Genomic DNA, 24,942 nt, shown 5'->3' with positions numbered 1-24,942 from the left:
TATACAGTGAATGTTATTCAACATCTGTAATAAATATCTGCATCTGATGTGCTGAGCAGCTCTAGTCTAGATGTTTAACTGCTGGAAGCGGGAGACAGGATCAGTGATCTCTTCAGAAGTTCTGGTCCTAGCTATGGACAGGGACATCTGGGATATCTGCACTTGAGAAGCGATTATCCTACAAACACATAACTACTGTAACCTCTGCATAGTCAAGGGTTCTTCCCTCTCAACTATCACCAAGTCTGAGAAATCCATTTCAGGCATAGATTTAATATAAACTTTAAATTAATGCAATTGGCCAGTTAAATCCTATTTAGGAATTTCAGTAATATATTCTATTTTTCATACTGAGAGGATTGGCATTTTAAGTCTCATAAAAACACAAGTCATGTATGTATGTCCCTTTTATGTCTTACATCAAGTCCACATCCAAACAATATCCAAGGAAACATTCAATTTTTGACAAATTATATATATATACATACATACACACACACCCCCTCAGACTGTTATGAAAATGAAATGAGATAATGCTCATACTAAGTGCTCAGCAACCAGTAATATAATAGGTGACTAAATAACGTAACAATAGATAATACTATATTATACATATAATAGATAGTAATAATAGTTATAAGAAAGCTTCACTATCCTACAATAAATGCTTATAACTGTGACACATTTTTATATTCTGATCTAATTTCTCTTATCAAATAGAAAGCTAACTGAAATAATAGGACTACTAAAGGGAAAGATGAAGCTAATCGTAATCCTCAAACTGTTTGCTACTTGTAAAACCACTCATTATGCTATCTATGAATGGCTGAACACAAGTGATGAAGAAAACTAGCACTGCAGACAGTGGAAGAATCAGTCAACGCAGATTGGCCAGAACAGGCCAGGGCCTCTCAATTCTCTCACACTGATGCCATTCGTGCTGGAGACATGCCTTTAGCTTGGCTCTCAGGGCGAGAGCGTATCTGCTAATCTATGTCTCCAAAGTAGTAAAAATCATAGAAATTAAAACATCCACAAAAAGACCTTTTTAATTCAGGAGTACTGCTAGAATACTTAGTAGTACTCAGAGGGCTCTAATCTCAAAATCACTAGGTAAAAATATGCTTAATTTCATACCTAGATGCCAAGTTTCTAGAACAGTGAATGGCACAAAATAGGTTGTCAAAAATTTGTTGAATGCACCCTAAAAGGCACACATATAAGAGTGAACTGATATGGCAGAGAACATGTTAAAAGGATGCAGTGAATTAAAAACCATTTGGAGAGATTTTGTACATAAAATGACACACTAAAAGGCAAGAGAAATGTTTCTTTGTAGGCGGTCACAGAGCCTGAAGTTCCCCTTAAACTTAGGCCATATCACCACCAATCAGAAAGATGGGCAATACCTGTAATCTGCTCCTAGAGAAGCCGCAATCCCGTTTAGTTCACTCTGCTTCTTACTGAGTTTTTTACTCACACATACCACTACCTTGTGAAGTGGCTTTGGAGCTTCTTCCTGTCCATGGAAAATAAAACGCATTGACCATCACTGTTTGAAATGTTTGATCTAAAACATCTTTTCAGTAAGAGATCTAACTCTACCGTCTCTGATTGAGCGTCCTTCAGTGGAGGGCTGGCAGAAAGAGCCACAGCATCTCGTGAGCTATTTGCCAAAGCAAGCTTCAAGTTTCTGCCAATGACTTCAGAGAGGGGTGTACTCAGCTTCCTTTTCTTTTCGCTAGGTCCTCCTGGAGTTTCTAAGGCTGCCAATGCATCCTATATGTACGGAGGGGGAGAGCGAAAGGAGAGAGGTGGAGAGGAAGAGGAGGGGAAAGGAAGAGAAAAAGGAGAGTTAGAGAAAAGGGGGCTAATCCTCAAAATTAACTGGATTACAGCTGTAACCTCATCTGGTTTTCCTCCAAACAATAAAATGAAATATTATTTGTATCTATACACTACAAAGAAAAAAATTCATACTATCCCGCAAATTGGTTTAAAGAGACTGAGAAGCTTACATTTTCAGCAGTGTTTGCCACATTTACCTGAATCTTACATTTAAATAAAGGACAATCAAAACCAAAACAAATAAGCAGACAAAAAAACAGATGGCACCCTGACCGGTTTGGCTCAGTAGATAGAGCGTCGGCTTGTGGACTCAAGGGTCCCAGGTTCGATTCCGGTCAAGGGCATGTACCTTGGTTGCGGGCACGTCCCCAGTGGGGAGTGTGCAGGAGGCAGCTGATCGATGTTTCTCTCTCATCAGTGTTTCTAACTCTCTATCCCTCTCTCCCTTCCTCTCTGTAAAAATTCAATAAAATATATTTAAAAAAAAATAGATGGAAACAAGTGAGCAAGGATGGATATAAGCAAGACAAACTACAAGGAAGGTTAAGAAGTCAGACTGAGCTGAGACTTAAGAAGAATCTTCAAAAGTACAAAGTACGCTCCTATGCCCAAGCCATCCAGTTCCCGCACGAGAGGAGGTCCCTGCATCCAGAGGCTTGCTTTCTCTTTCCCATCTTAAAGCACAGCATCCCACGTGTATACAGAATGTATCTGACGGTGCTCAACTGACTAATATTTAGATTAGCAGTCTTTTGCCAGTATAATGACGCAACGACTCATACACACACCATTTTGCACATGCAAGAGTAAAGGGAACCACTTAAATGAAATGTATGTACCAACACTGACGTTCTCCTGAACAAAGCATTTGAGTATATGCTTCCCAATACGCTTGGCAGCACAGTGGGTGGGTTAAATATATTTGTACGTTTCAATTTCCACCCTCTTATACTAAATGAGATTAAACATCTTTATGCATGTGGAATATTTCTATTTAAAATTTTTTTTATAGCTATCCCTTCCTACCCTTTGCCCATTTTTCCATTGGGTTATGTCTTTTTTATATTCACTTACATGAAGATGTTTGTATGAATTTACATACACACACACACTTGTTCCCAATTTGTAGTTTGTCAAATTTTTGCTAGGAAGAATTTTTTTTAAACAATTACTTTTACTGCACATTTATAAAATTTTCATATTTAAATGCAGATAACTGGCTCAGTGGTTTAGCGTCGACCTATGAACAGGAGGTCATGGTCGATTCCTGGTCAAGACACATGCCTGGGTTGGTGGCTCCATCCTCAGTGTGAGGCATGCAAGAGGCAGCCGATCAATGATTCCCTCATAGATGTTTCTCTCACCCTCTCTCCCTCTTCCTCTCTGAAGAAGAATAAATAAGTGGAGTTAACTTTTTATTACTGTCAAATTTATATGAATTTTTATTTTCATTTGGGGTACGTTATAGTTAGAAAGGTTTTCCTCACATTGAATTATTTAAAAACAAACTCTCTCATGGTCTGTTCTAGAGTTTTTATGCCTTCATTTCTCATGTTTAAATATATGACCCTCTGGTATTTATTCTGATGCTAGGTTATGAAGTCTCATCCCAACTGTTTCCTCAGTTGTCTGATTGAAATACATCATTTATTACATAATAAATTCTATATATGGGGTGTAATCTTCACTGATTTGATAACTCATGTGACAATAACAAATTGCTTCAATTACTGTGACTTTGTTTTAATAACTAGGACTAGTTCCTACCCTCAATTATTCTTTTCAGATTTTTAGTACTACAGTAAAACCTCAATATAACGAACTAATTTGGGTGCGGGGGTGTCCATTAAAGCTGAAAGTCCTTTACATAACAAAGTAGGTTTTCCGAATGTGTATATTAAAAATTGACAATCTAAGGGAAAAGAGGTGAGTGCCCCTGACTAGTCAAGTACTGCATGTTTTAAAAATCCTGTGGTACACCAGTTGGAAAATCACTGCTCTAAACAATGAAAGCTTTAAACGTGTTTTATAACTTCACAGAAACTATTTCAGAACCACGAGCTTTCCTCTGCAAGGTATCTAAAAAAAGGTCTAAATGACTGAAAATATTTCAACTACTTTCCTGCCTACTATTACTTCATTTACTACTTAAAGATTCTGTGAACTATGAGACCTTAGAGGTCATCTACAGATTTTCCATTATTTTACAAATGGAAATAATGAAGCCCAAAGAGGTCCTGGTTTCACACTATTTTTTTCTCTAGCTGTTACCAACCACAGGTACATCTGGGGCCTCCACTCAATAATATGAATCTACTTGCCAACATCTCTGGAAAATTTACTACTATAAACTTTAGAGGTGATGCAGAATATGGTGCTTAAACTATAAAACTGTCAATTCCAGGACCATTTTCTAGAAACCTTACCTTTACATCAAAGGAAGGCTTGAAGAGTTTGTCCTTGGACAGAAATTTTGATGGCGTATCCAGGTCTAACGAGGGCTCCTTCTGCAGCAGCTGTGCTGCGGGAGCGGGCTGTGGAGCCTGCCCGGTGTGCTGTGAGATTACAGCATGGAAAGCTTTACTCTGAAAGCGGTTCATATCTAAAGGCGTAATAGCGGCTTTTCTGTGAGTCTCCAGGCTTATGGCAGGATGCTCCGCAGCATCTGAATTTAGATTCATCCCATTTGTTATTTCAGTTTCTAAGCTTTGCTCTGGAGATTTAAAAAAAAGAGCAAATGTGAGCCACTAATATCAACTTTTTTTCTTCTAAAGCACCTGAGATTTTTATCTTACTGTTATTTTTCATGCGAATTCTCAAGTACACTTTAAATCACAAAATTATATACCTACTTTTTAAAGAAACAGACCAGATGATATATTAAAATACGTTGAGTTAGCCCTAGCTGGTTTGGCCCAGTGGATAGAGTGTCGGCCTATCGACTGAAGGGTCCTGGGTTTGATTCCAGTCAAGGGCACATGCCTGGGTTATGGGCGTGGTCCCCAGCAGGGGGCGTGTGGGAGGCAGCCAATCAATGATTCTCTCTTATCATTCATGTTTCTATCTTTCCCTCTCCCTCTCTGAAATAAAATAAAAAGTGATCCTCTTAAAAAAAATTAAAAAAAGTTGAGTTAGACAAGCACATCAACTGAAATAATTAATGAGATCAGATTTCCCATTTCAGCCTGCTGTAACTCAAAATATTCTCAGTAAACCTCACAATTTGCCAAAAAATTAAATGTCATCATAATCAATGGCAGAGTAAAGAAAATTCTAATGACATGTACTCAGAGTTAACAACTACTCAAGTTTCTGGAAAAGTCCTTAATGAAATTTTAATATGACCAAAACGTCACTTTGCTTCAATTATAAAATTCCTAGGCTGCCTGGTAAGGAATGGCTCTGAGAGCTGTTCCTAAGCTGCTGAATTGTCTGTGAAGTTTGTCCAGGGATCCTACCATCTTATAAGAAGTTGGCTATTGTGTCCTCCCACCTGCCTCCTACTGTTTTCCACCATTTAACAAACACATTAGATGGCCACTCCATGCCAGTCTCAATGCTAGCCGATGGAAATACATAACGCCCAAGACATGTGTATTCCTTGCTTTTCAGAGCTTATAGTTGAGTAAACTAGAGCTATACAAGGGGTAATGCAGGGTCTGATGACAAGACAAAGGCCAGACTTGGTGAGTCAAGGAAGGCTTCCCAAGGAAGAGATCCAAGCTGAGAACTGAAAGGTAAGAAAGAGGAACAGGCATGAGGTAGGCTAGGGAAAACACACCAAGTCCAAAGATGAGAAGAGAGAACACTAATTACAGTGTGTCAGTATGAGCCACAGAAGGAACACAGAACAGGGATCAAGGCTCACATCTTTAGACTTCAAACACTGAGCCCCTAGAACACTCCTATATTGTTACGCACCCTCTACTTTCAGATAGTGCCTACACTCGCTAGAACAATTACAAATTAAACATTTGTGCTATGAACACACATTTATTTTCCCACCCAATAATGAATGCCCAATAGTGGCTCACTGTGCCCATTGTGAAAAGTAGAAATCAATGACCTTACCTAAAAATAAGCTTTGACACATTGATATCCCAGAAACCATCAAATTGTAAAACCATGTATATACAAAAGAACAAAACAAAAGCACTAACCTTCTTTAGTTGAATTTTCAATCAGAAAATGGTTTTCAGTTGCTCTCCTTCCAGTTCTAGCAGTCTCCAACAGCCAAGCTATAGTAACCGCCGGTAAATTCCACTTCTTGGAAGCTTCGTATTTAGAACCACTTGGTTCTTTCAACACAAGATGTGTACTAGCAAACATGCCTTTCTTTGCATTGGATTTGCGAACAAAGAATTCTTGAACGCTAGAAGTTGTATTTAAAGAAAGCAAATGGTCATATACACGATTAGCCAGCAAACTAAGAATGAAGTTTCTAACAACAGTGTTGTCAGAGTTCTATGTGTAAGTAAATACTGTACTCACTGATTAAAAGTCAGTTCTATATCTTAAAATAAGCTAATACCCTTAATACTTTAGGATAAAAATGTATTGCTACAATTAAAACTTTTTTATAAAAACAAGCAAATTAATTAAACTAGACTTTCAAGAAACAACCACCCCCTCCTTCCTTTCCACTCTCTGAAAAGCAATGGAAAAAATTTCCACAGGTGAAGATTAACAAAAATATATGTATACTTGATTCTTTCCCTTTATTTACCAGCTCTCAAAATGAAGGGTTGGTTCCCTAGAAACTTTCAAACATGACCAATTAGCTTAGTTTGTTTGATGTCATTAGGAAATCATGATTGAAACATTATTTGATGTGTTTGGATCCACTACCATTATCATTTCTAGTAATACTTAAATTTTCCTTTCTTTGGCCAGTGCAGTTCCTTTTGACACAACCTTCCCTAGTATTTGCTATCTGGTCTCACAAGTGCTCCAGACTCACTGGTACTTTTTGCTGTCCCAAATGTGGAATTAATGGTTTCTTTATGCTTTAGTGGGAAATGGTATTTTAAGATCACAATCCAGGCCCTGGACGAGTAGCTCAGTTGGTTAGAACATCATCCTGATAACACCAAGGTTATAGGTTCGATTCCCCATCAGGGCACATACAAGAATCAACCAAGGAATGCATAAACAAATCAATGTCTGTCTGTCTGTCTCTCTCTCCCACTTCCATTCTCTCCAAAAAAAAAAAAAAAAAAAAAAAAAAAAAAAAAAAAAAAATCAAAAACATTTTTAAGATCATAATCTGGGCACTAGAGTTCTTTTCACTACTGATTTGATAACAATTTCTAGGCTTATAAATGGTTTCAAATTCCTCTTTGAACCACGAGTTGTTAAAAACAGTTAAAGAATGTCCAGTTGACAAGGTCTTTTCACTTTCTATTTCTATTCATTTCCAGTTTTTTGGAACAGAGTTTGCACTCTTTCTACTTTAGGAATTTACTGAGGCTTTCTTTGTGGCAAATTTCTTTAAGCAATATTTATGCATGTTCCACAGGCACTTGAACAGGTATGCTCACTGTTTCAGGGTACATGTCTAACTATGTTATTTAAATCTATCCTTCCTTGTTTTCTGTTTGACCTGTCATGAAGTAAAAAGATGGGAATTCAAGTCTCCTACAAGGAATGTATTTCTGTTAATTCCTCCTTAAATCTCCTGTTGTTTTTGTTTTATGAATGACAGTCATGGTCTATGTTACATATATCCTTCAGTGTGAATAGTACTCTTGATTTATAAATCCTTTTCGTCTGGCATTAAAATTGCAACCCCTCTTTTTTTTTTTTCCAATCTTTTTTTTTTAATTAAATCTTTATTGTTCAGATTATTACATTTGTTCCTCTTTTTTCCCCCCATAACTCCCCTCCTCCCAGTTCCCGCCCCACCCTCCGCCCTCACTCCCCACCCACTGTCCTCATCCATAGGTGCACAATTTTTGTCCAGACTCTTCCCGCATCTCCCACACCCCTTTCCCCCACAAGAATAGTCAGTCCATTCCCTTTCTATGTCCCTGATTCTATTATAATCACCAGTTCATTCTGTTCATCAGATTATTTATTCACTTGATTCTTAGATTCACTTGTTGATAGATGCATATTTGTTGTTCATAATTTGTATCTTTACCTTTCTCTTCTTCTTCCTCTTCTTAAAGGATACCTTTCAGCATTTCATATAATACAGGTTTGGTGGTGATGAACTCCTTTAGCTTTTCCTTATCTGTGAAGCTCTTTATCTGACCTTCAATTCTGAATGATAGCTTTGCTGGATAAAGTAATCTTGGTTGTAGGTTCTTGGCATTCATCACTTTGAATATTTCTTGCCACTCCCTTCTGGCCTGCAAAGTTTCTGTTGAGAAATCAGCTGACAGTCATATGGGTATTCCCTTGTAGGTAACTGTGTTTCTTTCTCTTGCTGCTTTTAAGATTCTCTCTTTGTCTTTTGCTCTTGGCATTTTAATTATGATGTGTCTTGGTGTGGTCCTCTTTGGATTCCTTTTGTTTGGGGTTCTCTGCGCTTCTTGGACCTGTAAGTCTATTTCTTTCACCAGGTGGGGGAAGTTTTCTGTCATTATTTCTTCAAATAGGTTTTCAATATCTTGCTCTCTCTCATCTTCTGGCACCCCTATAATTCTGATGTTGGTACGCTTGAAGCTGTCCCAGAGGCTCCTTACACTATCTTCGTATTTTCGGATTCTTTTTTCATTTTGCTTTTCCGGTTGGGTGTTTTTTGCTTCTTCGCATTTCAAATCTTTGACTTGATTCTTGCGCTCCTCTGGTCTGCTCTTGGGAGACTGTATAATATTCTTTATTTCAGTCAGTGTATGCTTAATTTCTAGTTGGTTCTTTATCACAACATCGAGGTTCTCATTAGATTTCTTGAGGATCTCACTACATTTATCGGCTGTTTCTAGAAAATTATTGAAAGACCTTAAAAGTGTGGTTTTGAGCTCTATTATCTTCCATTTCTGTCATTTCTGTCCTGTTTCTTTGTCTCATTTTTTTTTTTTAAATATATTTTATTGATGTTTTACAGAGAGGAAGGGAGAGAGATAGAGAGCTAGAAACATCGATGAGAGAGAAACATCGATCAGCTGCCTCCTGCACATCCCCCACTGGGGATGTGCCCGCAACCCAGGTACATGCCCTTGACCGGGATCGAACCCGGGACCCCTCAGTCCGCAGGCCGACGCTCTATCCATTGAGCCAAACCGGTTTCGGCTGTCTCCGCATTTTTTTATGTTTTCTTGGTGCACCCCCTAGTGGTCTTTGTGCGCAGTCTTGTTGTAGTTAAGCCTTGATTGTTGTAGTTAATACTAGGGGGGATTTGACCTCCAGGCCAAGTGGCTGTGAGAATCAGCTGTGTCTGCAGTGAGAGAACTTCTGTCCTCTAGGGAGGTCTAATCTAGCCTTTGCCTGAGGCTATCCGGCAAATGCCTCTGTGCAGGGCTTGGGTGGGGCGGGTCGCATGGGATCAACAGGGCAGGCAGAGCGAGCAGTTATGGCTGCTCTCAGTCCCGTCCCCAGGTGCTCTGCCTCTCAGAGTCCCAGCAACTGCTGCAAACCTCGGAGAGAAAGCTGCCTTCGAGTTCTGACCGAAGCCAGACAGTCCCGCTTCTCCCGTTTGAGTCTGGGTCCCTAGAGACTCGCCCGGATCTGGAGCTCAGAGTCTGGGACTCCCTCCCGATTGAAAAAGACAACCGTGCCCTCCGCCGCCAGCCCGCTCTGCATGCACTCCGCACTTTAGTATTTGACTTCAGTACTGCGCCTCCTGAGTCTCGGTATGCTATTTATTCTCTTTCCTCCTAGTTGTAGAACTTCCACTCAGCCAGCCTTCCTATGGTTCTGGATGATGTCCGTTCTGTCTTTTAGTTGTATTTTTGAAGTGGTTGTTCGAGGCAGCAAACTCCGGCGTTAACCTATGCCGCCATCTTGGTTTCTCATTTCCCTCTTTTTTTTTTAATCCTCTCCCAAGGATGTTTTTACTGATTTTAGAGAGAGGAAGGAAGCAAGAGAGGAAGAGGGAGAGAGGAAGAAGAGAGGGAAGAGAGAGAGAGGAAGAGAAGGAGGGAGGTATGGAGAGAGGGAGTGATGGAGAGAAACATCAATGTGAGAAATAAACATTGATGTTGCTTCCTGTTCATGCCCTGACTGGAGACTGAACATGCAAACAACACATGTGTCCTTACCTGGAATGGAACCCACAACCATTTGGTGTACAGGATGATGTTCCAACCAACTGAGCCACAGGGCCAGGGCCCTCCTTTCTGTTTGCATTTACTTGACATATCTTTGACAATCTTTTTTTGTTCTTAATCACTTAATTTTAGGTGCACTTCTTGCTTAAAATTTTTTAAGTTTGCTTCATAATCTAAAATAACTTTATTTATTTATTTACTTATTTATTTTGAGCAGCCAAATTAGCTGTTTTTAAAAAATGTTTTTATTGATTTCAGAGAGGAAGGGAGAGGGAGAGATAGAAACATCAATGATGAGAGAATCATTGATTGGCTGCCTCCTGCACACCCCACACTGGGGATCAAGCCCACAATCTGACCAGGAATCAAACCGTGACCTCCTGGTTCATAGGTCGGTGCTCAACCACTGAGCCACATCGGATGGGCTAAATAACTATTCTTTTATGTAAAAGTTTAGTTTATTTATAATTACTAATGTAATAGTTTTCTATTTCTTTTAAAACAACTACCATCTAATGTTCACTTAGGGTTAATTTGGATTTTGGAAGCAACTTTAAAATTCATTTTCTTTCTCCCAAAATATTCATTATTCCCACTTAACATTTGCATTTCTGGCTGAAATAATGCTTAGATAAGCAATAAAGGTGCACATATCAGCTTTAAATATTCCCTTTCCTGGCAGGTAAGCATTAATGTCTGTAGTCTTAATATTTGCCAGGCACCTACCTGATACACTCTCCCTTCTCTTGTTGAGCCATCACATAGAAACACTTCACACTACCCATACTAGGGTAAATATTATAAAGACACCCAGCCAAATTCTAATTAAGTCAAAACAAACAAAAGTACATCAAGACAGCAGGTACACTAAAAATATTACATACCTTGCTCCAAGGAACTTTGCTAAGAATGTCAATGAGTCTTTTTCTGCTCCCACACACTGGCTGAAGGAAATAACACAATCCTCTAAAGGAGTCATTCCTGCCATTACTGGGACTGGCTTGAAGAGAGGACTTGACTTGGGATCAATTAATGTCTGATACTCTATACAAGTTACCTTTAAAAACAAGAGAAACAACATCAACCTGAAATAAGCAACCAGTCGCTAACACTGGTTCAGTTATAGTAGCAATAATTTTGGTTAAATGAAAAGAAACTTTAATATAAACTTGTGTATGCTTATTCTCATTACATTTTAAATATGTAAAGGAATATCTCAATTCATTCTATTAAATATTACATTCTAAAATATTAAGAATATTAAATCAGTCAGGCTTATTGAAGTCATTGAATATTGTTTCAAATTTAATTTCTTTCAATGTATTAGTTTATAATTTTTTCCTCTAAATACTTGGAAAGTTAAAAAAAAAAATCAATGGTGAAATTACCAGTGATAAGCCAACAAGATGGAATACAAAAGTGCATGTCATGTTTTGGTGGTGAGAAAACGGGGAAAACTGAAATTGTATGAGATGACCTGGAGTAACTACCTAACAAGAAATGCTGCTGCTCTGGCCCCGGGCAACGACAGTCCCCACCAGGATTGGGGCCAAGAAGCTTGAATGTTCTCCTGTTTTAGCACTTCCTTTGCTAAAAGAAAACCCAGTCAGTCACTCACTGCCCATACCCAAACACCAATTTACCTAAACTGAACTGCTAAGAAATAAACATTAGCACTCTTGGCATTCATATGTATTTTCTTACCAGCCACGTATTTGTAACAACTTCTCCCACAGTTGCTTCTATTTCAGACCCCAGCAGAGGAACCACTGCATAATCGGCAACGATTCTGCTCTGAAGGGATACGGTTGTTCCAGCATTTTCTCTTATGGCAGTTGCAATGTTAGACTCATTTTCACTATTAAAACCCAAAACAAGGAAACTCTTTTGGCTAAATAAACCTTCTTCAGTAATTGTAGAGTAATCAGGGGGGTCATGACTGACAGAAGATTGGTTTTCTTCTTGCATAGAAATATGAGTAGAATCATTCAAGGGCTCAACATGAGTAGTGTCATTAAAGGCCCCAACTTCAGACTTTGCAGCTTCAACTGGAAGAGAAAAAGGAATGTTTTCTAACAGTTTATCTTATAAAGTTTACTTTCTAGCAAGGATATTAAGGTAACACAGAGTCTGAGAATTGTGACTACACTTAAAAACTAAGGCTTTAATAAATACACAATGCATAAAGGATATGAAACCACTCCATCTTCTGGGTTATCAAGAATGTTATCAGTATTACCATGTTTCATTAGGAAGGGTATCAGCAATCATGTTAACCATTCTAAGTACTCCTAGCATACTAGAAACTCTAATTAGCTGAAAATTATGAAGCTCTAATCACCCCAAGGTGTGTCTTAGTTCCAAAACTGGTTTAGATAATTCACATTAGGGAGTATATCATTAAAGAAAAAACAGAAGTAACAGGCCTCAAGTAGTCAAGCCATTTACATGAAAATAACTGTATAAATATAATAATAAGAGAACTATGGTTACTTCTTTTACGAATTCCTAAAATGTTTTATATTGAAACTAGAAGCCCAATGCATAAAATTCGTGCAAGGGGCTCAGCCCCCGCCGCTGCCATGGTGGCCGCCTCTGCCCCTTCCCCCTCAACCCTCCCCCCCCCCCCCAACGTGGCTTCATCCGGAAGGTCGTCCGGTCTAATTAGCATATTATGCTTTTAATATTGTAGATAGAAGATTGGAGCTACTTAGCTTCTATACAGATTTCTTAAGAGAACTGATCAAGGACCCAAGCAAATGATCTTAACTTCTTTTTAAGATCAAGTTGGCTGACAGATGGGTAGTAAAAGAAAAAAGACATAGCTATATAAAATATAAATGTCAGTAACTAAAATACACAGTCCCTAGTGTGCAACAAACATTGTCAGATCAAGGCTAAAAGTTTAGGAGGTAAAAACTTAGTGTGTTCTTAAAAACTCTAGTGGTGCCATGTTGGAAGGTTAACATTTTACAGTAGGATCAGCAAACTACAGCCTAGGGGCCAAAATGGGCCTCTCACAGTCTGTGGGTTAAGAATGGTTTTTATATTTTTTAAAATTTATTGTAAAAACAGAATACATGATACGGAGAATGTGGCTGGCAAAGCCCAAAATATTTACCATCTGACCTTTTATGAAAACGGTTTGCCAACCTCTCCTATAGGGGATTCAAGTAAGCCTAGAAGCTATTCAAGGATTCTTCATGTATTCATCTTTACAGGCATTGTGCCCAAGAGTTTTACATGCAAGTGATTAATGCTCATGATACTATGGGGTTGACACTATTAGTATATCTATACCCTTTCTCCAGGCGAAATCTCAGGCTTAAAGAGGTTATGTAACTTGCCTAATGTCAGTTATTGTGGCAAAAGTGATATAAACCAATCTCTGTGTGGCTCCAGAGTCCATAACATTGTTATAATGTTGTCTTCTTATTTCTATTCTAATCTCAAGTAGACATTAAAATTTTTACTTTTAAACTAGTCACTGACATACATATTTAAATATGTTATATGTAAACGTACATAGCTTATTCCTACGTAATGAAAGTTAAATTGCTCTTATTGGCACTCTGAAGAAGTATAGTTTTCAATAGAGCATTTACTGATCAGGTCAGGAAACTCTGATCCTCAGTTACATACTATAATGAATAAAAAGAATAACAGTATATGTTTATAATTTATGGAGATATATGAGGAAGGTGACATCATAGTATAAAACATTCTGCAAAGTAGTTTAATAGTTATGCTTTTTAAAAAAATATGTTTTTATTGATTTCAGAGAGAGAAAACATCAATGATGAAAGAGAATCACTGATCGGCTGCCTCCCACATAACCCACTACTTGGGATTGAGCCCGAAGCCCGGGTACGTGCTCTGACATGGAATCGAACTGTGACCTTCTGGTTCATAGGTCAATGCTCAACCACTGAACTACACCAGCCCAGCCAGAAACCATTCTTGACCAGTTAACAAACAGACAACCATGCTCCTATTTTCCAGGACCAGCTCTCATATCAATGTTTCTCTCTCTTTCCCTTCCTTCTCTAAAAAAGCTTTTCAAGGGTGGCTACAGAGTCTGTGAAGCTGCCTCAGGAGCCAGAGCTGTCATATCCTTGCCTTTTCCACTTCCCATTGCAACCAATTAAGGCTGTTCATATCACTTAAAAAAATAAATAAGTTAAATAAAAATATTTAATTTCCAAATCAGTAGAGGGAAAGATATGAAGTTTAGAGTGGGAAACATAGAAAAATGGGACAAAATAAAAAATAAGATGGTAGAATAAAAATATATCACAAATAACAATAAACATAAATCAACCAAATTTACAGTTAAAAGAAAAAGTCAGTCATACTAATGCTAATACACATGAGGCAGGGATTAATATCAGACAAAATTGACTAAGTTTAGAATAGCGAGGAGAACCAAGATGGCGGCATAGGTTAACGCCGGAGTTTGCTGCTTTGAACAACTACTTCAAAAGTGAAACCAAAAAACGGAAGGGACATCACCCAGAACCACAGGAACGCTGGCTGAGTGGAAGTCCTACAACTAGGAGGAAAGAGAAACGCATACGGACACTCAGAGGAGGTGCAGTGCTGAAGTCAAATTCTGAGGTGCGGAGTGCGCGGAGCGGGCTGGCGGCGGAGGACGCGGTTGGCGTTTTCAATCGGGAGGGAGTCGCAGACTCTGAGCTCCGGATCCGGGCGAGTCTTTAGGGACCCAGACTCAAATGGGAGCAGCGGGACTGTCTGGCTTCGGTCAGAGCGAGTGCAGCTTTCTCTCTGAGCTTTGCAGCGGGTGCTGGGACTCAGAGAGGCAGAGCCCCTGGGGACAGGACTGAGAGCCACCATAACTGCTCTCTCCGGCCCACCCTGTTGATCCTGTGCGACCCGCCCCGCCCAAGCCCTGCACAGAGGCTTTTGCCAGATAGCCTCAGGCAAAGGCTAGATTAGCACCTCCCTAGAGGACAGAAGTTCTCTCACTGCTGACACAGCTGATTCTCATAGCCACTTGGCCTGGAGGTCAAACCCTCCCTGGAATTAGCTACAACAATCAAGATTTAACTATAAGACTGCGAACAAAGACCACTAGGGGGTGCACCAAGGAAGCATAACAAAATGCGGAGACAAAGAAACAGGACAAAATTGTCAATGGAAGATATAGAGTTCAGAACCACACTTTTAAGGTCTCTCAAGAACTGTTTAGAAGCCGCCGATAAACTTAATGAGATCTACAAGAAAACTAATAAGACCCTCGATCTTATATTGGGGAACCAACTAGAAATTAAGCATACACGGACTGAAATAACGAATGTTATACAGACTCCCGACAGCAGACCAGAGGAGCGCAAGAATCAAGTCAATGATTTGAAATGCGAGGAAGCAAAAAACACCCAACCGGAAAAGCAAAATGAAAAAAGAATCCAAAAATGCGAGGATAGTGTAAGGAGCCTCTGGGACAGCTTCAAGCGTACCAACATCAGAATTATAGGGGTGCCAGAAGATGAGAGAGAGCAAGATATTGAAAACCTATTTGAAGAAATAATGACAGAAAACTTCCCCCACCTGGTGAAAGAAATGGACTTACAGGTCCAAGAAGCGCGGAGAACCCCAAACAAAAGGAATCCAAAGAGGACCACACCAAGACACATCATAATTAAAATGCCAAGAGCAAAAGATAAAGAGAGAATCTTAAAAACAGCAAGAGAAAGAAACTCAGTTACCTACAAGGGAATACCCATACGACTGTCAGCTGATTTCTCAACAGAAACTTTGCAGGCCAGAAGGGAGTGGCAAGAAATATTCAGTGTGATGAATACCAAGAACCTACAACCAAGATTACTTTATCCAGCAAAGCTATCATTCAGAATTGAAGGTCAGATAAAGAGCTTCACAGATAAGGAAAAGCTAAAGGAGTTCATCACCACCAAACCAGGATTATATGAAATGCTGAAAGGTATCCTTTAAGAAGAGGAAGAGGAAGAAAAAGGTAAAGATACAAATTATGAACAACAAATATGCATCTATCAACAAGTGAATCTAAGAATCAAGTGAATAAATAATCTGATGAACAGAATGAACTGGTGATTATAATAGAATCAGGGACATAGAAAGGGAATGGACTGACTATTCCTGGGGGGGAAAGGGGTGTGGGAGATTCGGGAAGAGACTGGACAAAAATCGTGCACCTATGGATGAGGACAGTGGGTGGGGAGTGAGGGCGGAGGGTGGGGCGGGAACTGGGAGGAGGGGAGTTATGGGGGGAAAAAAAAGAGGAACAAATGTAATAATCTGAACAATAAAGATTTAATTAAAAAAAAAAAATTGACTAAGTTTAAAAAAACTCAAAACACATTAAAAAACTAAATTTGAAATTCTGACACATGCTAAAACATAAATGAATCTTTCTTCTTGACAAACTAATTTTAAAAATTGGTATGGAAGCAAAGGTACAAGAAGACTTGAAACACTTTTGTAAAGAAAATTGGAGTCTTTTAATCTCAGATAGCCAAACATATTACAAGATGATTATAATAAGACAGTTTATCAAGTGTGGTATCTCAATGGAACAGAATGGAAAGCCTAAACAGATGCCCACTTAACAGAACCTTAAAATGACAGAGGCAGTAGTGCTAACTAGTGAAGAAACAATGGACTATTCAATAAAAAGTATTAAAAACAAGTGATTAGCCGAAACCGGTTTGGCTCAGTGGATAGAGCGTCGGCCTGCAGACTGAAAGGTCCCAGGTTCGATTCCGGTCAAGGGCATGTATCTGGGTTGCGGGCACATCCCCAGTAGGAGATGTGCAGGAGGCAGCTGATCGATGTTTCTCTCTCATCGATGTTTCTGACTATCTCCCTTCCTTTCTGTAAAAAATCAGTAAAAATATATTAAAAAAAAATAAAAATAAAAACAAGTGATTATCCACACGGATAACATACAATTAGAAAAGTTCACATCAAATACAAAAATCAACTCCATATGGAATGAAGACATGTGAAAAAGCAAAAGCTTAAGACTTCTAAGACAGATATAAGGAATAACTTAACAGTGGAACTCTAAGGCTGTTCTGCCTCAATGCAGCTCAGGGTCTCCAGAGGTGGAATGAACCAACACCAGTGGTGGGGAGAGGTCTGAAATCCAAAAGTACCTGAACTTTCTAGAACCAGGATGTGTGCCACACAACAGCAGGGGGCACTACTAACATAAACCACCTATAAGTCCGCCCCTTGACAGAGTAACATGGCAGCTCCTCTTGGGAGGACAGTAGTCATAAGTCCCGCAATTAAAATGCCTAGTGTTCTGCCCTAGCTGGCTTGGATCAGTGGATAGAGTGTCAGCCTGTGGACTGGAGGGTCCTGGGTTCGATTCTAGTCAAGGGCACATGCTTGGGTTGCAGGCTCGATCCCCAGTAGGGGATGTGCAGGAGACAGCTGATCAATGATTCTCTCATCATTGATGTTTTTTTCTCTCTTTCCCTTCCTCTCTGAAATCAAGTAAATAAATAAATAAATAGCCTATCTAATAAAAGAGAAACATGCAAATTGACCATAACTCTGACACCTTTCCCATCGGCTAATCAGCAGGATATGCAAATTAACTGCCAACCAAGATGGCCACCAGCAGCCATGCAGCTGAAACGAACAGGAGGCTTCCTTGCTCCAGTGATGGAGGAAGCCAAGGTTCCCCGCCTGCCGCAGCCCGGCTCTGAGCTGCACTCTAAGCAACTATGTTGCAATTATAGAAGCTAAACAGGCTCCAGAGACCTGTTTTCAGCCAGCTTTGGCCTCAGAGCTTAGAGCTGCAGTGATGGCAACAAGAGTTTCAATTATAGAAGCCAAACAAACCTAGAAACCTGCTTTCAGCCAGCTTCGGCCTCAGAGCTTAGAGCTGCTGTGATGGCAACAGAGTTTCAATTATGGAAGCCAAACAGACCCAGAAACCTGCTTTAAGCCCTCAGAGCTGGAGCCGGCTCTCAGCTCCAGTGACAGCTATAGAACGTAAATAAATCCCAGAATTAAAAAAAAAAGAAAAAAAGGAGAGGCTGGGAGCTTAAGTTGCCCTCCAGCCTGAAAATGACTCTCAGGCCCTCACCCAGACTGGCCAGGCACCCCAGTGGGGACCCCCACCCTGAAGGGGGTGTGAGCAGCTGCAAACAGCCATCAGCCCGTCATCCAGGCTGGCCAGGCACCCAAGCGGGAGCCCCACCCTGATCTGGGACACTTTCAGGGCAAACCAGCCGGCCCCCACCTGTGCACCAGGCCTCTATCCTATACTACAGGCAGGGCGGGACAGTGCTAGCTGCCATCCGGGCCCCATGTGCAGCCCTGGGCAGCGGGGCATAAGCCCCGCCCCCAACCGGGACCTCTGTGTGCCACCTGAGCCCTCAGCCGGGACCCCTGTGCCGCCTAAGCCCCGCACTGCTAAGCCCCGCCCCAGCTGGGACCCTATGACTATTGGAGAGCAGGAAAGTGCCCCTGGGCCCTGGGTTGCTGTGGTGATCTGGCCATGGTAAATAGAAAAGTGCAGCCTGTAGGCAGCCTCCAGCTATGCCTGATCTGGGAGCAGGAAAGCAAGCCCGGCCTGTGGGCAGCCCCAAACTTTCCCTGCTCCCCGGTCACCATGGTGATCCGGGAGCAGGAAAACAAGCCTGGCCTGCGGGCAGCCCCAAGCTGGGCCTGAAATGGGAGCAGGAAAGCCCGGCCTGCGGGCAGCCCCCAGCTGGGCCTGCTCCCCGGTCGCCATGGCGATCCAGGAGCAGGAAAGCCCGGCTTGCAAGCAGCACCCTCATCCTGGCCATAGTTCAAGGGAGAGTACAACATGCAGTGGAGGCCAGGAGCCTGAGAGATCAACACAGAGGGGCTCCTGCTCCAAGCTTCCATGGTGTGGCTGGGGGCAGGCCCCCAGCAGACACACACACACACACACACACACACACACACACACACACACACAGTGCCTGCTCTGAGCCTCCAATGTGGCTGGGGGCAGACCCCTAGTGGGGAGAGACACACACACACACACACACACACACACACGGGCCGCCTGCTCCGAGCCTCTGCTGCCAGACTGTGGCCATCAGTAGGACATCCACTGAGGGCTCCCGGACTGTGAGAGGGGCAGGCTGGGCTGAGGGAACCCCACCCCCCAGTGCATGATTTTCGTGCACCGGGCCTCTAGTATATATAGCCTAGTGTTCCGTTTAAGAAAACTGTAATGTGATTAAATGAAAATAGAAATAAAAGCAATGTAAAAAAGGAGTAACTTTATGACTCAGGGTAGGAAAACTTACATAAAATAGAAAAGCACAACCACAAAAGAACAGATTGAAAAATTCAACTATCTTAAAATATTATGGCCAAAAAAATAAAAATAAAGATATTATGTCCAATAGCACTCAAAATGACTATGAGATCTTTCTTTACATCCATCAAACTGGCAGAAATGTCAAACTTACAAGAAATACTAAACGTTGAAAGTATGTGCAACAGAAACCCTTACTATCATTCTAGTGTAAAGTGGTAAACAAAGACAAAGCAATCTGCATTATATAAATACGTATCCCATGAATCAACCACACCCACCCTAGAAAAATTCTTGCTCATGTGCAGAAACATGCATAAGAACAATCTCAGTAGTATTGTTTGTATTGGCAAAGAAAAGATTATAAAAATGTCCATAAGTGGGAAAATGGAAACATTATAGTATGCTCATATAGCAGTGTGGTCTTTTCTTAATTAGTTATAGTTGGATCAGATGAATATCTCTCACATTTAGAGAAGCAGGTAGAAAGAGAGGACACACCATCTATCATTTAAGTTAATATACACAAAATGAACAGTGTGTATATGTTGTTTATACAGATTGTAAACTATAAAAAGATGGGGAGGAATTGACAGGCATAGAATATTCTTTCTTTTTTTAAAGCTAGATAGCAGTATACAGTTATTAATTATATTATTCTTTATATCTTTTTGGATGTATTAAATCTTTCATTTTTTTTTAAAGGACATATGATGCTTACTACTCTTCAGTGGCAATTTCCCTACCACACTGAGAATACCTGAGGTGGCAGTAGTCCACAGTATAGCACTGTATGCACTAAAAACCACAATAACCCAGTAAGAGATATTTGTTACAAGGTTGTTATAAAATAGTCACAGGGATGTCAAGTACAACATAGGGAATATAGACAATAATATCAAAATAGCGATGTATGGTGAAGATGGTAGTGAAAGATTGGGGGTGCCTAGCTGGCGTGGCTCAGTGTTTGAATGTCAACCTATGAACCTGGAGTTCACGGTTCAATTCCCAGTCAGGGCACATACCAGGGTTGTTGGCTCAATCCCCAGTGTGGGGCCCGCAGGAGGCAGCCGATCAATGATTCTCTCTCATCACTGATGTTTCTCTTTCTCTCTCCCTCTCTGAAATCAATTAAAAAAAAAAAAGATTGGGGGTATCATTATGTAAAGTATGATCGTCTAAACACTATGCTGTACACCTGAAACTAATACAAAATACTGAATGTAAACTATAATTAAAAAACAAAAACTTCATGTTATAAACTCAAACCAAGTGATGCCAAATATAAAACAGATGAAAGGGGAGTTGAGTAGAAGTGAGAAAGAGGGTCTGAGGTTCCTTAGCTTTGCCTGCTTAGAAAAAGTAACTAACAGGCTCTCTCCCTCTCAGGCATACATCTCCTAAACCAGGGGTGGGCAAACTTTTTGACTCGAGGGCCACAATGGGTTCTTAAACTGGACGGGAGGGCCGGAACAAAAGCATGGATGGAGTGTTTGTGTGAACTAATATAAATTTAAAGTAAACATCATTACATAAAAGGGTACGGTCTTTTTTTTTTTAGTTTTATTCATTTCAAACGGGCCGGATCCGGCCCGCGGGCCGTAGTTTGCCCACGGCTGTCCTAAACTCTAAGCGTCCTCAGATTTGCAACCAGGGGAGCAACGGGCAGCAGCAGCTTGTCCCAGACTGGCCCCCTGACCCTGCCTCCAAGGCCCCTTTTCTCTGACTTTCCAGTTAGCCAAAACAGCCCTGCCTAGGCTCTCTCTTACTGCTTTTTTTTTTTTTTTTTTGGTCCACATTAGAATTTCTGATCTATTTGGAGTTTCTTCTTCCTTTTTTTTTTTTTTAAGTGTATTCATTTTATTATTTTTAAAATATATTTCTATTGATTCTAGAGAGGAAGGGAGAGGGAAAGAGATAGAAACATTAATAATGAGAAAAATCATTGATCAGCTGCCTTCTGCATGCTCCCTACTGGGGATCAAGCCCACAACCTGGGCATGTGCCCTGATCAGGAATCTAACCGTGACCTCCTGGTTTATGGGTCAATACTCAACCAACTGAGCCACACTGGCCAGGCTACTGCTTCTATTCTAAGCCTTTCCTTGTTTCACTGTCCCCAGCTTTAATAAATGTACTCTCAAAATAAAAATATTTTTTACGTTACTACTAAAATAGTTCCCAATAACTATAAACACTAATCAATTATTTCTTACCTACTGTTGCGTTATTATTTACATATTGAGAGAGCAGATCTTCATCAGCTTGCTCATGCTTTTCAGCAGAAGCGAAGTTTTTCTTGGAGAAGCTGTTGTTCTTTTTTAAAAGGGCTGTTTTATTTTCAGGTTGATCTGAAACTGGGATTTCCACTGGTTTGTAATTAGCATGGATGTATGGCTCTTCAGGAAGCATATAACCTTTACTAAAACACTGTAGCAACCATTTTGCTCCCACTACATGAGGCCTAAAAAGTAATGCAGAATTATATGTTAGTTTAAACTATAAAGACCATAATCCCACCTGCCATGCAATTTCCAAAATTACATGAATATGCAATTTTAAGAAGCATTATTATAGAATAGAAATTGCTGTGAATTGAAAAATAACAAAACCTGTGGGCTGATTTATCCCAAAACTGCTTCAATTCATCATCATAATCTCCCACAATAACATGAGTTACATCTTCATTGAGCTGGTTAAAACGAACTCCACCTCCACTGTTAATAAGCCTTCTCAGTTTATCTAGTTTTCTGCCACTAAAACCGCAAAGATATATCTGCAAAGAAAGAATTTACTTTGATTAATGCATGTAAGACACTATTTCTCTCACAAGTAACACATTATAAATATATATCAAAATCTACTGTGTGTAAATAAGACAACGTGTGTTTTAAGATATATTGACAGAAAAAAAACGAGAAAAAAAAGATATAATGAAGAGTGTATTCTGAAATTTTGATTTTTATCACTTCTTCATAATCCCAAAGCATTCTTGTACTTTACAGTAGATATTTGATAATTACTTTGGTGCTTTAAATAAAAGCCAGAATAAAATTATCTTCTGAATAGACTTTGAAGGATGACAGATGAAGGTACATCCCAGGCAGAGGGACCCTGACAGATAAAGGATGGACATGGCCTAATAAGTGCACCTGCTTAGCTAGTGTGGAGGGTTTATGCAGAAAAGGAGGAAGCCCAACTCTGAAGGGTCTTCAAAGTCAGACTAGGAAGTACTGATGTACACTGTCACTTACTGAATTATTACATAATGAAGACATACCCGACAACCATCTAATAAATCTTCAGGTGCTTGAAAGGCACTGACATCCAGATTCTCTAGGTTTTCAAGTATAGGCTCCACTTTGCTATTAAGAATGGAATTATATATCGATTCATTTATGCAACTTGCATTGATGTTGGAAATATTGCTGACATCTGAAAGAGTACGACCTACATATTAAACAAAGATGTAATATTTATGAAGATAAAATAACTGATTACATGTTTTTCTATAGATTAAGTTTTCTGATACACACAGAGCTATGAACAGCTTCCAAAGTTAAGATTCAAGTGTTTTTACTGAAATCTTGGTAGCAAAATACGAAAAGGAAAAATAAAACTAAGGCTCATATTTTATTGAAATGAAAATATATTTAATATGTTTACTTAACAGTGACTAACTTTTAATAAAAAATCTAAAGTTGCTGGCCTTAAGGCCCAGGAAGCTAATGTTAAAAAAATAGTTTATAAACATTTCTCAATTGCCCAACATGAAACCTACAAACTAGAAACGGTTTTAAATTTTATACGAATATAGATGATCTATAACAGCAGCAAACTAGTAAAAAAAGGAAATGTACTAATAATATTTGCACACCAGTCAAGTTTTTAAAAATTAAAATTTTAAGTCTATCTGTTGGTATTCTTAATTTCTTTAAGCATCTTCTTCATTATATCAGGGTATGAAAGAAAGTATGCATTCATTACAAAAAAAAATATCAGAAGTTCTTAACTAATTTTTCATTCAATTTGGTTCTAATACAATTATGCCTAGAGGCAGAGCAAGAAAAAATGGAATTCCCTACTATCTCTCACTGATCCTATTATCAATTCTTACACAGAAAACTGATAGTTTACTTTAATCCCAATGAGACTTACTATTAATTGTGTTGATCTGGCCAGCAGGAGTTGAAGTATCAGGCAGAGTGTTTGTTTCTGGTCTAGGCTCTGTCTTGTACATGGATTCATCCTGACAAAAACCTTTCTCAACACTATCAAAAAACCACTGTGTGGTCACACAGTGCACATTCCATCGCTTGGCACATTCATATTTTTGACCTATCATGTTCATTAGGAAAGAGAGCAATGCAAATCATTAAACTCTGTCTTGGCAGAAATATTCAAATTTATGATAGGTTATTAAAAAATCCACCTGACACAAAGTTAAAGTCACTAGTAATTACTCTTTTAAATAAATACAGATGCTATGTGAGGAGTTACATCTCTTATAAACTTATATAGAGACAGAGGCAACTGTGGGGTAACTGAAATAATATTAGACTTGGTTTGAGTATATCCTCCTTCATTTAATTTCTTTAAACCAGTTTCTTTGTCTATAACAGAGGGATAACTCTCATTACACCATTGTAATAAGAGTACATAAAACAACTGTGAAAATTGCCAAATACCGGCTCTGAGTAGACTACTCTGATGTCATCAGATTCTCCTTGAAGTCCAGGAGAGATATGCAGATAAATAAATTACATTAAAAAGAGCATATACCCCTGGCCGGTGTGGCTCAATTGGTTGGGCCTTGTCCCATGCATTGAAAGGCTGCTGATTCAATTCCCAGTCAAAGCATATGCAGGAGGTAACCGATTGGCGTTTTGCTCTCACGTGTGTGTGTGTGTGTGTGTGTGTGTGTATATATATATATATATATATATATATATATATATATATATGTATGTATATGTATATGTATATATATAGCCATAAAACCTTTTACTGCCTTAAAAATATTTTAACACAATGCATTTTGAAACAGTATCATAGGGAAATTGATGTCAACATGTAATAAAAATAACATGAAAGCCGTTTTTTTACATTCTTGAGAGCCAGGAAATGAACTATCCTCAGAATGAGAAAACAGCAATAGCAGTGACCAATTTTACTTATAATATAATTGGGCATACACAAAATTCTGACTTAATTACAATGACCAATTTTAACAATATTTTTCTAATTTTATGTCCTATCTAGGTCTGAATAAAACACTGTATAGATATGAGATTAGAAAGATATGTAATTTAACTACATCTATTAGCTCTCTTGTTATCCATCCAAATTTCTTGTCTCTTTTCTAAGTATTTGGTAATTGTGTAGGAGACTTAAAAAAATAAAATAAAATAATTGGATAATAAATTTAGATAAAGCACCATTGAAAATTTTTATTTTATATTTATTGAATTACCTGGATAAACACTAGGACAGTCATGTAATTTTTCTACAAATTGTGACCCAAACTATTTTTGTAAGATTTTTAGGGGAAAAAATACCATACTACATTTATGG

At 39.3% G+C, this 24,942-nt stretch overlaps 1 protein-coding gene across 2 annotated transcripts in view; it reads right to left on the bottom strand.

Moving 5' to 3' along the window:
- The window catches only part of TOPBP1 (DNA topoisomerase II binding protein 1), a 49,576-nt gene that overhangs the window by 15,724 nt on the left and 8,910 nt on the right, over positions 1-24,942 (bottom strand). The window contains exons 7-16 of one of the 2 annotated variants that reach the window (XM_036332561.1): positions 23,527-23,706; positions 22,649-22,818; positions 21,981-22,144; positions 21,585-21,832; positions 11,766-12,109; positions 10,946-11,118; positions 6,009-6,220; positions 4,275-4,561; positions 1,606-1,779; positions 1,410-1,519 (exon numbers count right to left, since the gene is read on the bottom strand). In XM_036332561.1, coding sequence (XP_036188454.1) covers positions 1,410-1,519; positions 1,606-1,779; positions 4,275-4,561; positions 6,009-6,220; positions 10,946-11,118; positions 11,766-12,109; positions 21,585-21,832; positions 21,981-22,144; positions 22,649-22,818; positions 23,527-23,706 — 2,062 coding nt within the window. The remainder of the gene's footprint in view (positions 1-1,409; positions 1,520-1,605; positions 1,780-4,274; positions 4,562-6,008; positions 6,221-10,945; positions 11,119-11,765; positions 12,110-21,584; positions 21,833-21,980; positions 22,145-22,648; positions 22,819-23,526; positions 23,707-24,942) is intronic. The other variant, XM_036332560.1, reaches the window with a different exon arrangement.

This window comes from Myotis myotis, unplaced genomic scaffold (genome assembly GCF_014108235.1).
Source record: "Myotis myotis isolate mMyoMyo1 unplaced genomic scaffold, mMyoMyo1.p scaffold_m19_p_13, whole genome shotgun sequence".
Taxonomy (NCBI): domain Eukaryota; kingdom Metazoa; phylum Chordata; class Mammalia; order Chiroptera; family Vespertilionidae; genus Myotis; species Myotis myotis.
Note: the sequence above shows the minus strand (reverse complement) of the source record. Positions and strands in the feature narration are given on the sequence as shown.